The following is a 15965-nucleotide window of genomic DNA, read 5'->3' as shown; positions in this document are numbered from 1 at the left end:
TTTAAAACATCATGACCCCTCTATTATGAGGGATACCATTCAATCCTGCGTCGCTCTCCACCTCTTCACTGCTATGCCCTAGTTCTGGGTACATGTGCTGATTGGCAGTCCCTAAATTCATTTTATCATCTATGCAGTACTTCTGAGCACCTGCTATGAGGACATCATGTATGTGCTAGTCAGAGAGAGAACAGTGAGGAGCAAAAAGATACAGCTTCATTCATCTGAGTGTTGACAGAAGTATTCAACAATCATTTCCTAAAAGGAAGAAGGAACAAACCCATATATCTTTCTCTTTCATACACTTGTACATTTAGAAATATGTTTTTTTTTTTTTCTCCCCTGACTTGCTTATGTGGTCCTCTCCAGTTCACTCCTCCACTGCCAATAAGTGTGCTCTTTTCTGGGAACACCGTCCGGAATATTCCTAGCGAAGCTCGGTCTCCATCCGCTAAGGACTGACAACTCCATTCACACCTGTGTCTTAGCAGCTGTCAGTTCACTTGGTGAGTCTGGTTTCACCATCAGACACTGAGCGGCTCAGGGGCAAGGACGTATTTTCTTCATCTTTGAATCCTCAGGAAAGAAGAGCATCGCATGGCACAGAATAGGCATCCAATATGCTCTTGACCGACCATGTACTGGTTCCACTGCCAACATTCTACCCACAAGACAGGCCCAATAACTCTACCCCTTTTATCTGCACCCAGGAACGCTCATCAGAATGAAAGTGAATAGTGGTGATACTAAGGGGTAATACTGAATCCGCTCTAAACATATCATAGGAAGTCTTTACCATCTTGGATGTTGCTATGGTCCAAATATATATATACATATATATACATATATATATATATATATATATATATAAAATGTTTATATCCCCAAATTCATATACTAAAGTTCTAACCTTCAAAGGGATGGTAGCAGGAAGTGGGGCTTTTACGAAGTGATCGGGTCCTGAGGGTAGAGACCTCATAAATGGGATTAGTGCCCTCATAAATGAGGCCCCCTTCCACCAGGCAGGGACCCAGCAAAAAGGCACCACCTGTGAGGAAGTGGTCTCTCACCAGACATCAAATATTGGGGCCACGATCCTGAAACTTCCAGCCTCTGTAAACTGTGAGAAGTAAATGTTTGTTGTTTATAAGCTGCCTGGTTGGTAGTATGTGTGTCATAGCAGCCCAAACACACTACGAAAGGTATGTTATTGTTAATGATACTTATAAGGACCCCGGACCAGACTACCTGGGCTTGAATCTCAGCTCTGCCTCTTGTGAGCTGTGTAAATTATTTGGACCTCAGTTTTCGCATCTGTACAAGGATGCTAATAAGAGCAGCAACTTCACAGAACTGCTCTGATGTCCTTAGAAGGGTACACATAACAGTGCCAAATCAGGGTTGGCCACACTAAGTAAACAAGCAAAATTCACCTGTGATTGTGGGAATGTGATGCTGCTGTATCTTGAAAAGCTGATACAGACCACTGCCCTCTCTCCTGAGAAACAGACTTCTCTATAGGCTCCTGCAATCATTATGATTTTTCACGGCGCAAATTACAGTAATTCTATGAAACAGAATTGAAAATGGGGAGAAAGGTAATGCTTTTTCCCTAAAAAGACACAAGATTTGGGGTTGGGAGGTCTGTTGTGAGTCTCCAGCCAAGGCAGGGACACTCCCAGAATCTCGGTTTCTGTGAAATGAAGATGACATCACTTCCACTTTGGTGCCCCCTGGTCTGATTTGAGGATCTGGTAACATACTGATGTACATTCTACTCCAGATTTGCTACGGCTCCTACTATTAATAATAACAGTGAGTTTCTATGTGACATTTCCTGCATTCTCGCTGATCCTTTTGACCTATTAGCAATACCTATGTATCTGAAAATATGAACAGCTTTCGATATTGATTTACTCCCTGCGATATACTAATAATAAAGCAAAATTTCCTCATGTAAGGATTGGGATCAAGAGCCCTTTGAAATTCAAGACAAGGTGTAAATTGCTGCAAAGGGTCTCTTTAATTGGGATCAAAATATTTTTGACAGCTTTTGGATTTTTCAAATTCTAGCTATTGTCACGTTCTGCTAATGTTTCTTTTTTTGGTTTTGGGGAAAAAAAAAACAACAAGAGTGCAGCCAAGCTTGAGCAGGAATACCTTAGACATGATAAACAACTAAGATTTGTCATTCCAAATGACAAAGACCCAGTTTTCTATTTCTTTGATATGTAGGACAAAACATTTCACTTAGATTCTTATCTTGCGCAATTCAGTCGGTCTCCTGCTGGGTGATGACAAAGATTCCCTAAACTCTTCCTGCTTATAATCTCCAATGGTGTTTTGAAAAACCTCCTTTTATCTGAAGATAAATCACATCAATAGGGATGACTTTAAGGGAGGAACAGAATATTAAAACTGATCTCAGGAATGAGTCTAGCTGTGACTTTGGTCAATACCTCATCCTCTATTCGCCTTCCTTCCACAGCATCCCCATCACATGACTGCTGCCTGAATCCTCCTAGGGATGGGGAACTCACCTGCACAGAAAGTGGTCCATCTTACTCTGGCGAGAGGGAAATTTTCCATACTTACAAACTGAAAATGCCTCCCAGAAACTCCTGTCACCTGGTCTGGGTTCTCTTTCTTGACTCACACTGAAGTCAGCTCCTCCTTCTGTTCAACAACTTTTTTTTTTTTTTTTTTGGTTTTTAGGGCCACACCTGCAGCATATGGAGGATTCCGGGCTAGGGGGTCCCATCGGAGCTGTAGCTGCTGGCCTACGCCACAGCCACAGCCACGCCAGATCTAAGCCCTGTCTGTGACCTACATACACCACAGCTCAGGGCAACGCCAAATCCTTAATCCACGAGTGAGGTCAAGGATCAAACCCGCAACCTCATGGTTCCTAGTCGGGTTCGTTGCCGCTGCACCACGATGGGAATTCCTCTACTGAATGACTCTTGGGAGAGATGGACATCCTTAATAAGGGAATGTCCTGCCCCACCCTCTTCTCTGCTTCAGGCTTAAACAGCTGCTCCTCTGCACCAGTTTTCCCCAGACCTGTGTGGAGACAAATTAACTAGCTAAGGATGCAGAAACCCAGGGACAGGGGACCTAATGCTAATCAAACAGAACTGGAGCAGACTAAGCCAGACAAAAGCATTTAACGGCCTTCCTCCTGATTCTCCACTCGGGTATGGCATTTTTTCCCACAACACCAAAGGGCTTTGAGCTGAAATAATGATTTTATGATTGTTCTCTTTGTGTCCAAAGCATCAAAAATCATATTATAAGGTTTGAGTGGTATCTGTCTTTGGGGCCGGTTTAGCTAGCCTTGAGGGAAGATTGATTGATTGATTGATTGATTGATATTGTCTTTTGTCTTTTTAGGGTCGCACCTGAGGCATATGGAGGTTCCCAGGCTAGGGGTCTAATCGGAGCTATAGCTGCTGGTCCACATCACAGCCATAGCAATGCCAGATCTGAGCCGCATCTGTGACCTATACCACAGCTCATGGCAATGCCGGATCCTTAACCCACTGAGCAGGGCCAGGGATTGAACCTGTGTCCTCATGGATACTAGTTGGGTTCGCTAACCACTGAGCCATGACAGGAACTCCTTGAGGGAGGATTTAGATAAGGGTAAAGAATATAAACTACTGCTCCTCATTAGCTAAAGTTTGGTGATTAGGACTATTCAATGGTGGGGTACCTGACAGAAGAGCAAAGCCCCCAAACACGGCACAGGATGACATGAAGTAACAGACACACTGTCTCACTCCAGTCCCTTTGGTGATGCAACATCATGGTGATGAACGGGCATGGACTTGGGAGGAGACTAAAGATGATGACACACATTGGGGCACACAAATCTTTGGGAACGTATCCCTCAGTTGGGTTTGATCCATACTCCTCGGTGCCCACCCATGAAGGATGCTAAAAAGTCAACACCATCCTCCAAGTGTCTACAAGCCCAGAGCTCTCTGCCTCCTGTGTGTTACACAGGATCCCGCGAAGCCACATCTGTGTGAAGAGGTGTCGGCCCAGCATTGTTTTCAGTCCCCTGGTGTCTTCATCAGGATGTTCTCCAACCTGACTGTACCCGTTCTAAAATGCAAGGTTCAACACTGAGCACCGGTCTCCAAGCTACCGTCTGCCCAGGGAAAAAGAAACACTTCCTGTTTCCCAGAAACCATACTTTAATTAAGGCATAAGAGACGTACGTGCATGAGGGTCTTTGTCTTGAAGCCTTCAAGCCCCCTGACTACTGATGCTTCTGTCTCATTCTAAACTCCCTTTTACCCGAGCATCCCAAGCAGAGTCACCTTTCCCTATAAAACAGAGGTCAACTGCTTTGATTTTTGACTCAAGCCAACTGGAGGGTCAATGCCAGCTCTGCCTCCTACATGCTGGGTGTATATGAGAAAAGTCATGTAGTCTGAGAGATTACAGACATCTTGGTTAAATGCCAATCCTATAAGCCAGGTTGTCTAGGTTGTAACCCCGTCTCTACCCCCACCTACCTTTGGCACGTTACCTATCTGTTTCTCTCCTGAATATCTTCAACTATCAAATGGAGATAATGGCAGTATCTACCTCATAGGGTTGTTTTAAGGATTAAGTGAGCTGGTACTTACAAAAGGCTTACAACAATGCCTGGAACATATGATGTGCCTGATGCAGTAGTTGGTATCATTATTCTCCCCCAGGACTCTCTCAGGTATGAAACTGCAAAGCAACTAACAGGTACCTAATATAGAGCAGGTATGCACCAAATGGGAGTTACTGTTACTAGTTATTTTTTTACTGTGGTAAAATACACGTAACGTAAAATTCATCACTATAACCATTCTGAAGTCTCCAGTTCAGTGGTATAAACTACACGCACTTGTTGTGTAGCCATCATGGCCACATCCGTCGCCGGCAGTGTTTTCCTCTTCCCAAACATTTCAACCCATACGCATTAAACACGAACTCTTCACTGCCCCCCGACCCCACCCAGCAACCACCACCCTCCTTTCTGTCTGTATGAATCGGAATCCTCTAGATATCTCATTTAAGTGGCATCTTACTGCATTTGACTATTTGTGCCTGGCTTATTTTACTTTGCATAATGCCTCTCGTGTTGTAGCTTATGTCAGAATTTTCTTCATTTTTTACTGCTGAATGATATTCCATTGCAGGTAGATACCATATTTTGTCTATCCATTCATCCATTAAGGGCCAGTTAGATTGCTTCTACTTTTTGGCTATTGTGAATAATGCTGTTATGCACATGGTGTGAACATGGGTGTAAAAATATCTGCACTATTCTTAGCTACTCAGGAGTAACTTTTCTTTAAGAAAATCCATTTTAGATTAAATGTTAAATTATCATCCTACTCCCCGTATGGTATCCTAATATGAACCAGAAAAAAAGGGGAGGAAATTACGATGCAAATGACTACAGTTAGATAACTTGGCGAGCGGAGTACTGTTTACACAGTGAACAGTAAATAATCTGTGAAGTTCAAAGGAACTGATATAGACGGAGGTGTTTACAGAAGCTATAATGTACTGAAAGAATAAAGGGAAAACATGTCCACTTGACTCTGGCTTTCTGGACAAAACAAATCACAGAATGTGCTCCTGTTTTTCCTTTATCATCAACAAAGAAGGCCAACAATGCCAGGCAAGTCCTGGGGATATGCGTGAAATCTAATTGCTCCTGGGAGGTTGCTACAAACACAAACCATTTCTTCAGTGGGTTCAACAAAGGTATCAGGCCTTACACTTCCTGGCCAGGCAGTGATAGATTTTTTTTTTTTTTTAAGACTGAAAACTCCATTTATTCTTTTTGATGATAGCAACTGCAAGGTACCACAGGTTAAACTCAACAGAGTCTGGATGCTTTGACCAAGTCAGAAGACCCCCATGTGTCTCTCTCTAGGATGTATGTCATTAAAGTTGCCAAGACACAAAGAAATTTAACTTCAGCTGTCACATGACCCTCCGCTCCTCAAAGCACATCAATCTCCCATTACACTTCCAGGACCGTGTGACACTTTCATCCCAATTACACAATAAGAAACATGGTGCAGTCACACTGTGGCCAAGTCAGGGAAGAGCCTCCCTTTGATGGATGATCAGAGTTGATCAAGTTTGTCAGTTGCTTTATGTGTTTTTATGCTTGTTTGATATTCCTGCCCAGAGAGGAGAGGCTCTTAAGGGCACATCTGTCAATGGAGTCAATTTCACCATATGCCATGTGATTCTTTTACTTACCCCTGTCTTCTCATCAAAGATTTTGATGCCTCCAAAGGAGATGGTTAAAAAGATTTTCTGTTTGTGTTCTCCTTTGGAACGAGCGCCAGCCACAACGCCCTGTTGAAAGGAAGGATGTGGTTTTTACTTTTGTGTTTTCATTTGAAAATTCCCTCTGGTCCCAAAGGCCTGCCGGATGCCATCACCTGATGGCACCAATGAGACACATCTTTTCCTCCTCCCCCTTCCATTCTGCCTTCCCCAATGGGCTTGCATACTCTTGATATTTTAGGACAATTGCTGTCCTCACTGTGCGAATGCTGTATAAATAGATATATGAACTCTGACTCATTTGATGAACCAAGATTCACAGAATGCCTACTTTGTGCCTAGATGCTGGGTTAAGAATTTTGAGACCCCAGGAGAAAACGAATATGGTCTTCTCATCACTCCCTTCACTGGGTTTTGTTATTGGATATGGTTTTGACCCTTTAAATAAAGGTGAATCATGGAATATATTTCTAATGTGATTTTTTTTTGCCTTTTTTTTGGGGGGGGGTGCTGTACCCACAGCATAGGGAAGTTCCAGGGCCAGGGGTCCAATCAGAGCAGCAGCTGCCAGCCTATGTATATCCCAGCCACAGCATACAGGATCCGAGCCACATCTGCGACCTACACTGGAGCTGACAGCAATGCCAGATACTTAACCCATTGAGCACGATCAGGGATCAAACCGGAATCCTCATAGATACTCGTTGGGTTCATTACCACTGACCCATTATGGGAACTTCTCTAAATGCAATTTTTATTTTATACTTCCAGGGAACATTTTCACACAAATTAATTTTGGAGATTAGAAAGAAATGAACAATCATTGCCAGATGGAATGTCTCAATTTTGTTTAGAAAAAGTGTGATTATCGCAGTCATCTATCTGGGGTCCACAGTCCCCCCTCCACTTTTGTATGTTCCTCTACCACTTCCCCATCCTTCCTGTGCTTTCAAAGAAAGTACCTACGAAGTGCATCTCATGTCTTGAAAATACGCTTCCCTGCCTTTTCACGTTTTTTAGAAACTGAAGACATGCGAATGTGTCCATCAGACAGTAAATGGCACAAAAGGTATGTATGAGTATGTTCCTCTGTTCACTGCTCCACCCCTGGTACCCAGGACAGTCCCTGCAGGGCAGGGGATACTCAGCAAATCATTGTTATAAGGATGTGCTCTCAAGCATCCCCTCCAAAGTAGATACAATGCAGGTTAAGGGTAAAGACACTTGCTTTTTAAATTAGCCTCTGTGGTGGCCAATTCAGGTGAGCACAGGCTTCATTTTAGGGGAAGCCATTCAAGGGATTTATACTCAAGGGCTGTTGCTGATGCTGCATTAGGTGTTTGGAGGCTTCTGGCTCCTTGGTCATTATTAGATTCCACAGAGGGCTAGAGTAACTCCAACTCTCAGCGGTTATCACTCTGGGTGCTTTTTAGGAGTAGAAAAATCTAAAATAATAATGATTTCCTATTTCCAGGTGAGAAAAGTCTGTGGGGCTGTCCTCAACCCCGGTCTCAGTGAAGAGAATGAGGAATGACGGGCAGGTGAGAGAGAGGGGCACCCTCTCGAGGGTGTCTGATCCTCCTCACTCTGGGTGCTGGGAACAGTCCACGGAATTGAAACATCTGGATTATACTCCCGGCTGTGATCTTGGGCATCCAATTTAACTCTCAATCCTACTTCCTCAAGTATACGTACTCTTCTTGCATGTTTGAGAGAATTAAATGAACACGTATGTAAAGTAGCCAGCACAATGCCAGCTACACTGGAGGCATGCCATAAAAAATCCATTTCTCCTAGTAAACGAATGACTGTCCCCTTGAAGTTTGTGGTCTAGCTCCTGTTTGGTTCCTACTAGGAGGGAACAACACTCCCTCAGGAGTTCTCCGTTCAACCTCAAGCACCTCTTACGTACTTGCAGACATACAGAATTTCAGAGCCAGAGAAAACCTTACAATGCATCAGTCCAAAGCTCTCTAATGGCAGCTGAAAAAAAATGATGTCCAGAAAGGTGGGTAGACAGTCCCGAGATGGCACGGAGAGTTGGTAGGAAAGCTAAAGATTATACTTCCACTCTCCAGACTCTTGGAACAGGGGGCAGTTATGACTTTTTTTTTTTTTTCCCGTCATTTGAGGGCTGCACCTGCGGCATAGGGAGGCTCCCAGGCTAGGTGTCCAATTGGAGCTGTTGCTGCCGGTCTATGCCAGAGCCACAGCAACACCAGATCAAGTTGCGTCTGCGACCTACACCACAGCTCAGAGCAATGCTGGATCCTTAACCCATTGAGCCAGGCCTGGGATTGAGCCTGCAACCTCATGGTTCCTAGTCGGATTCGTTTCCACTGCACCATAAGGGGAACGCCCAGTTATGACTCCTTTACATGTGCCCGGATTCCTTTCCTATAACCCTACCCAGTATTCCTTTTTTTGGCCTTTCAGGGCTGGTACCCATTGCCATGAGATCCCTCCTCCAAGGGTTACCCTCTAAATAGTTAAGGAGAATGACCTTCCCCAAAGCTAAGTCCTCTGACTCTTTAACCCCTCTTCCTGTTCAAACGTTTCTAGATTCCTCCGTGTGCTGCCTGCTTTTCCGTACATTCACTGAGGGACAATTTTAAGGACATTGGGGCTGATCAGAAGAGGTCTTTGCAAGGGTAACTTGCATTTCTCTTCAAGGTTACCTTACTAGAGATACCACCTCTGACCTCTCCACCCTCCACACCAAACTGCATCTCCTCCTTTCTCCCTGAATCTCTTCTCCTCGTGACACCCTCTGGCATATGAGATATTCATCTGTTGAACACAAAAGCTCAATTGTGCTCAGAATTTTGTGGTATTCATTCTATGGGCTCAGTGTTGCAGATGAGCCTGGCGTTTAAAAAAAAAAAAAAAAAAGCACTCAAAAAAGTGAAGTGACTTTCTGTTCACTTGGATAGCGAACAAGCCAGGCTTTGAACCCATGAAAACTTGACTTTGAAATTGGTGCTCCTGGCTGGATGGGGAGTACAGTAGCTGATGCTGTCATCCCTCTAACCTTCAACCTCAGCTTCCAGAGGTACGCAGAAGAGAACAAGAAGCAGAACCGTTATAAATGGAAGCACTGTAAGGACGGTGCCCAAGGAAAGGGAGCCCCCTTTCTTGCTCAAGTCCTTCCTGCTTGGGGACATACAGCACATGGTGGGGAGAGGGCTGCATGTTTGGTCAAGAAGCGTAGTTTCAGTATCCCCGTCTCTAAGTGGGTCCTAACAATTCCTGGCTCTTGGAATTCTTGCAACATCAAACAGCACTAATTGCTGGCACATGGTAGTGCTGACTAGACGATGCCCTGATTCGCCTCCTATGAATCCAAATGGCTATCAGAGAACTTCCCAGAAGAACATGGCTGAAGAATTTGGGATGGAGAGAGCAGACATGCATGTTCCGGGAGCACTTCTGCTTGGGGCTGCTGGTGGTACAGCTTCTTAGGACAAATGCAGGAGAGAAGGAGTCGAGCTCTAGAAAACTGCACCAAGTCCAAGTAAGTGCCACCAGATGGCAGGCCACAGGGGCTCACCTCCTGCAGATTATTCATGGCTGTGATGGAGACCCGATGGAGGCCAGGGGACAGGGCTTGCTGGGGAGTCAGAAGATGTGGATGTAGCTGCCTTTTGGGGGTTTTGTGCCTAAACAGTCACCTGACCTATAAAGTCACTGTTGGAAACCTGGAAATTAGGGAGTCAGGTGTTTTCTTGGGTACCTCCCAAATGGTAGGCATCCTTTCACCTGTCATATAAATTAGCTGGTGCCACAATCCTAGGAAGGAGGCATTATCTCCCTTATTTTACCTGTGATGGGACACAGGTCAAGGGGTCAAGTGACCACCCAAAACCTCAAGAAACTAAGACGACAGAGGGAATTCAGTCATCTTTCAAATTCCAATGTTAGGGTCCTTTCCATTACAACCCTCTTGGGGGTGGGGGGGATGCTCTTTTGTTTGAGAGCAATGATGAGAAACCAGTGGAACCACCAGCTTCCAGACTCAGGAGTGAAGAAGAACCTGAACTGAGTGTACTCACACGTCTTACCTCAGAAGAAAGAACCACATACCTACCGCACCTAGCAAAGGATACACTGTGCAGAGAGCTTGGATAAAGAATGACCACACCACCAGGACTAGCACTGCTACTGTGGAGCAATACCGGCTCGAGGCACCATGTGGACTGGTGGATGCAGGACTCCCTAAGGGGGTCACACATAGGCAGCATCCTGAGGAAGGGGCCAGGCGGCCCTCTCCAGGCCGAGGGACGCCATGAGAATCCGAAAAGATGATACCCAGCTGAGAAACCCCACCTAGCAGGGTGCCTGCATGTGATGGGATGACTGGAATCTCCATAGAACATGTCAAGCAGGTGTGCAAACACGACAGGCTGCAAGCATGAATGGCTGAAAACCTAGAATGCCTTCCAGAAAGCTCCATGAACTAAACCCGGTCTCTGATCTCAGCCCTACGAGTTACCAGCTGTATGATCTTTGGAAAAAAAACACAACCCGAGTTTCAATTTTCCCACCTAAACGGGGGGGAGGGTTACAAATACCTTCCACTGTCCTTCTTTGTGCCCAGAGACTGGCCCCTGAGGACTGCATTCTCGGGCCATCTGGACTCCACTGAAGAAGGTGCCCATGGGAGATCAGAGGGTGGGGAGGAGCTATGGGCAGAGGCTTAAATCCGGGGCGGGGGGACCAAGCTACATTCAATGCAGATACAAAACAGAATATAATTAAGCACTAAACTATATGTTCTCAAAAACTGGGCATCTGGGGATCTAGGTTTGCATTCTCGGCTTATCCCAAATTAAATGAGGTCCTGGGGCAAATCCTATAACTTCCATGAGCCTCAGACTTCTTAGTCCCCAGACAGGGGTGCTAATATCTATACCTCCTAAGATCCAGAGAGATAATATAAAGTGCTTTGTTGACAAAATTAAAACAGGATGACAACGAGGCTTCACTGGTAGATAGGCAATGGCTCACTCAAACTCGCATTATGAATCCCTCTCAAATCTCTAAAATCCAAGAGAAACCTCTAAGACAGGAAGAGGCACCAGCTTCAGTGAGTCAAGCAAAGAAAAGCAGATTTAAAAAAAAATTTATTCCTCATCTGGCCTGACGTGAACAAGTGGGCTTTTTGCAAGGCTAACTAGCACTTTGTACTTTTTTGTCTTTCTTTCCTGGGCCGGTGGCCAAATAGAGAATCAATCGTTTATGTTGCTGTGTTTCCTAAAGAAAAACTACTGGGAGAGGAAATGTCAAGATTTTTCTCTGCAACTTGTAAATAATGAAAGAAAATTGTCTGGGAGCCAAGAACCCTTAACTAGTTCAGAGCATGTGACAGGAGTTGTGCTGTGGTAGGATAAACTCCTAGGGCTTTGGGGACCTCAGGGTTATAAGGGGTGACAGACGGGGCACTTCACTGCAGGACACACACACACAGTTGGCAATCATAGCCAGGCCTGGTCCGGCTAGCCTGGCCCAGGGTTGATCCTGAGGGAGAACGTGAGGGCACAGGGGCCAACTCCTCGCACACCCACTGAGACGCTCTTGCTTCTGTGAAGGCAACTGGCCAAGGAGGTGCCCTGTGACCAGTGTCTCCTGAATGCAACCACTGGGGCTTTGGGAGTCGGGTGGGGGTGGAGGTGATGCATCCGCTCCTTCCTCCTCCTCAGCACGACTTCTGGCTCTGGGGGAAAACCAGGTTATTGGAGATTTTCTTGATATCTTTATTTTTTTGGCTGTGCCCGCGGCATATAAAAATTCCCAGACGAGGGATGGAACCCGAACTACAGCAGGAACCAGAGCCACGGTATGACAAGGCTGGATCCTCAAACCGATGAGCCACCAGGGATCACCTCTCGATGCCTCTTAATTAATATCTGTCAAAAGCACATCCTCATTTGCCCAGCCTCACACTCAGTCAGCAGCGACTTCGGGAAGAGGCAAGTTCCCGACCTTTATCCCCATCCTTGCTGAGGGTCTCCTTGGGGAGGCGGGGCTGGCTCCATCCTTGCAGGTTCTCTCTCTGCATTCTGCCTGCTGGTAGAGAAGCTGTGTTCCAGTCTGATCTCATGCCGGAGTCATGCTCCTGCTCTGGGGCAGGGGGCAGGGGGCAGGGTAATGAATGGGGTGGGGGGGTGAGAGGTGCTGCAGTTTTCCACCTTCTTCACAAGCCAAGTGGAAGAGTCTCTTTCAAGGATGCCCTGTGACTGCATATTGACATCACATCCTCCAGGCCAGTACTCATCAGCCATCAAGCTGGAATTTAGAATTCTTCCTGTGTTCGACTCTTTGGTCTATTTATCACTCAGCTTTGAACTTGGCAGAAGAAGGGGGCTCATTCTTGGGACTCTCCTAAAATCTCATAACATTGTTTAATGATTTTTAACCTCTTCCAAGGATACTATCTGTGCAATCATGACTTTAATGTCTTTTATATCTATCACTTGAGTATGCCTTACAGTAGATTCATAACTATTACAATAAAGTTTGCTATTTAACAGTTAAAAAATAACAAGGAAGTAATGCATATATAGTTGAGAAAATTAAGAGGTTTTTTTTTAAAAGAAAATGATTCCTATAGCTCTATATACCACAGACAGTCTTAGCATCTGATATATATGTTAAACAGTTGGGAAAATGTATACAGGATAAATAAAAATAATAGCTGTGACTTATTAAACGTCTATTCAAGAAAAGGCAATATAAGGTATATGTTTTATAAATACTGCCTCATTTAATATTACTAGGCACTTGATCAGCCATTTTTCTCTTTTATTTTTTTCTCTCTTCGTTTCTTCCCTTTTTATTACATTAAAAAAATTACCCTGACAAAGCTGGGTCCTCAGGAGCTATTAAAAGATATGAAAAGAATGCTCATGGCATGTTATCAGGTGAGAAAGGAAACAAGATATGAAACTATGAATAGTAATTCCAATTATAGTACATATATGTACATGATTCACATACATACATACAGATGTATATAAAAATACAAAGAGAGCTTGTTAGTTACACATGCAAATATTGATACTAATTTTCTTTGTGTGGGGGGATTGTGGATGATTTAATTTTCCTCTTTGAATCCTTCTGTATATTCAAAATATCTTACCACGAGCATTTTATGACTTCCATAATCAGGAAAACAATTAAATTATAGGTCTTAAGTGTATAAGATATCTTGCGGACTTCTTGCTGAATGGTTATTCTAATATTTTATATTGCCTTTAAGAAACATAGGGAGTTCCCTGGTGGCACAGTGGGTTAAGGATCAAGCATTGTCACTGCTGTGGCTCAGGCCATTGCTATAGCACAGGTTCAGCCCTTGACCCAGAAAATTCTACATGCTGCAGCCATGGCCAAAAATAAAAAAGAAACATGGACCACATGGAGACGAGAATCTGGGAACAAACAATGTTTGTTTTTATGTGTGTTTAAAGGCCATTTAATAACATCATTTTCTTACTTTGTGTATTACAATTTTTTTCCAATTTCGTTCTTATATTTCTCAATGAAAAGGCTTCTTTAAAGCATTTATAATCAGAAACCTCTTTGTGAGATCTCCAAATACCAATATCTAGTCATATATCACTTTAAAAAATATTTTCCTTTTTATTATAAACTATTTGGGGGACATGACTAGAAATTACAAGAATGGCTAAAATCAGATTTTTTATTATCATATCATCTTTTACTACATTCATCATACGGCAAAACATATAAAACCTATTCAAAACTGAGGTGGAAAATTTATAAAATCTGTAGGACTGTACAACTTGAAGATTTTGTACTTTTACCTTCACCGGCACTGCAGAGTGAAGACAAAGGAATAAAAGGTGCTATGCTCAAACGCTGTAAAACAGGGGCCAGCAAAGTACCTCCACCTACGAGATGCTCAGGAAACATGTGCCAAATGACTGACATCTCATCCCATTAAGTAAATGCAGTGAGTCATCAGTACACCAAGTAATATACCAATACATGAATAAAAACACGTTTAGCAGAATAACCATAATCATTTCTTCCTCTCAGGTACAGCAAACCCACACAATTTAAAGGAACATGTTTGCACAGCACCTTGAGTTTCATCATAGAGTCTTGGCATAACTTGTCTCCCCGAGCGGCGGAAACCTCATCAATCCCAATCAGTTTGGCCTTGTACCGGACCCCTTCACCTTTAAACCTCTTTATCAAAGTGGCTTCACTGCGATCCTGACCTGGAAAGAGAGAAAAGCAGGATTCAGATATGCAGGTGTTCAGGCCCCATGGGCTTTAAAGATCCGAAGCTCCAAGGTTGCTCTCTGGTTCATCCACGTTCTAGGAAAGTCAAGTCAGTGGACCAAGTATAAAAGAATGGTCAGACGCCTGGATGCAAATTCTGGCTCTCTTCTTTTAAGTCCTCAGGTAAATTACATAGGCCTCTGTGAGAGTCCTGCTCAGGCGGGGGGGCGGGGGGGGGAAATAAAGTTAGAAATACCCAACCCCAAAGGGGCATCAAGATCAATAAACAGGATGATGCGGGTAACGCACCCAATATGGAGTGTGAGACACACCAGGTCATCGCCAGTGATCATTACCCACTACAAGTTTATGTCTGAGAGTCTTGTTAGAGAAATGTCAGCCCTGAGCTTCCTTGGCATTTCCTGCATTTAATATGACTTTGGCCAGAGTCCAAGATCCTCCTTACACTCAATTCTATGAGCTGTTTTATAGTGAGACGCCAGAGTAATTGCTTTGTATCAAGTAATGACCCGGGGACAATTATCAAAAAAAAAAAAAAAAAAGGTTCTACAATATCTCTTCTGCCAACTCATGTGTATACAGACATAGGCTTCCACAATCCTTAGTACGGTGAGCCCATGTCTTGCAACTGGCTCTCTCAATAATTACTAGCATAATATTTTTCTAAGACACGTTAACCACAAATTCAAACACATCCACATAAAATAAGGACAGTAAAGTTATTGTTAACAGAGCACATTTCTTGTGAGATGTTCTAGAAACGTTACCCCTACTCTTCACAATGACCTAACCATCTCCCTTTCCCAGATGACAAAGATGCACGTCACAGAATTCAAATAGCTTGGCCGTGTTCACAGAGTCAGAAGAAAAAAAATACATAGGAATGCCAATCTCTAACCTCATCAAACTTCCATCAAAGGAGTCACAGGCTGGGAAACTGCTCATGTGATTCTTAAAACCTGGAAGGCCCTCGTGTTCAGAGACGCATCTCCTGGAATGACATGGACTTCAACTTGCAATACCTCCTCCACCAGGCCTTCTTTCATCAGTGGCAAACTCAGAGCTGAGGACGCTGGAGATGATTCAGTCCATTTCTCTCTATCTATGTGATGCACAGACTAAGGCCTTCCCAGTACATAGGGTTGTGAATTATCTGAGGACACACTTAAAACAGAAAAAACCAACAGTAGCTAGCTAGTGCACAATGTTTTTCTGTTGGCATAACACAGCTTGCATTTCATTCTTTCATTCATTCGCCCCTCACTGGGCATGGTCTCTGTGCCAGATGCTAGAGAAATAGCAACAGATGAATAAGGCAAAGTCTATGCCCCTAGAAGCTCAAGTTTTTGACAACTGCAAACAAAAATGTGCTGTGTATTATGCTAGGTATGTAAGAAGGT

At 43.9% G+C, this 15965-nt stretch overlaps 1 protein-coding gene across 6 annotated transcripts in view; it reads right to left on the bottom strand.

Moving 5' to 3' along the window:
* Window positions 1-15965, bottom strand: part of DAB1 (DAB adaptor protein 1) — a 1219211-nt gene that overhangs the window by 137610 nt on the left and 1065636 nt on the right. For all 6 annotated transcript variants that reach the window (XM_047788898.1, XM_047788901.1, XM_047788903.1 and 3 more), the window contains 2 exons: window positions 14401-14540; window positions 6268-6366 (listed from right to left, as the gene is read on the bottom strand). In XM_047788898.1, coding sequence (XP_047644854.1) covers window positions 6268-6366; window positions 14401-14540 — 239 coding nt within the window. The remainder of the gene's footprint in view (window positions 1-6267; window positions 6367-14400; window positions 14541-15965) is intronic.

This window comes from Phacochoerus africanus, chromosome 8 (assembly GCF_016906955.1).
Source record: "Phacochoerus africanus isolate WHEZ1 chromosome 8, ROS_Pafr_v1, whole genome shotgun sequence".
In the NCBI taxonomy this organism is placed as follows: Eukaryota; Metazoa; Chordata; class Mammalia; order Artiodactyla; family Suidae; genus Phacochoerus; species Phacochoerus africanus.
The sequence above is the reverse complement of the archived record's forward strand: the minus strand, read 5'-3'. Positions and strand labels throughout refer to the sequence as shown.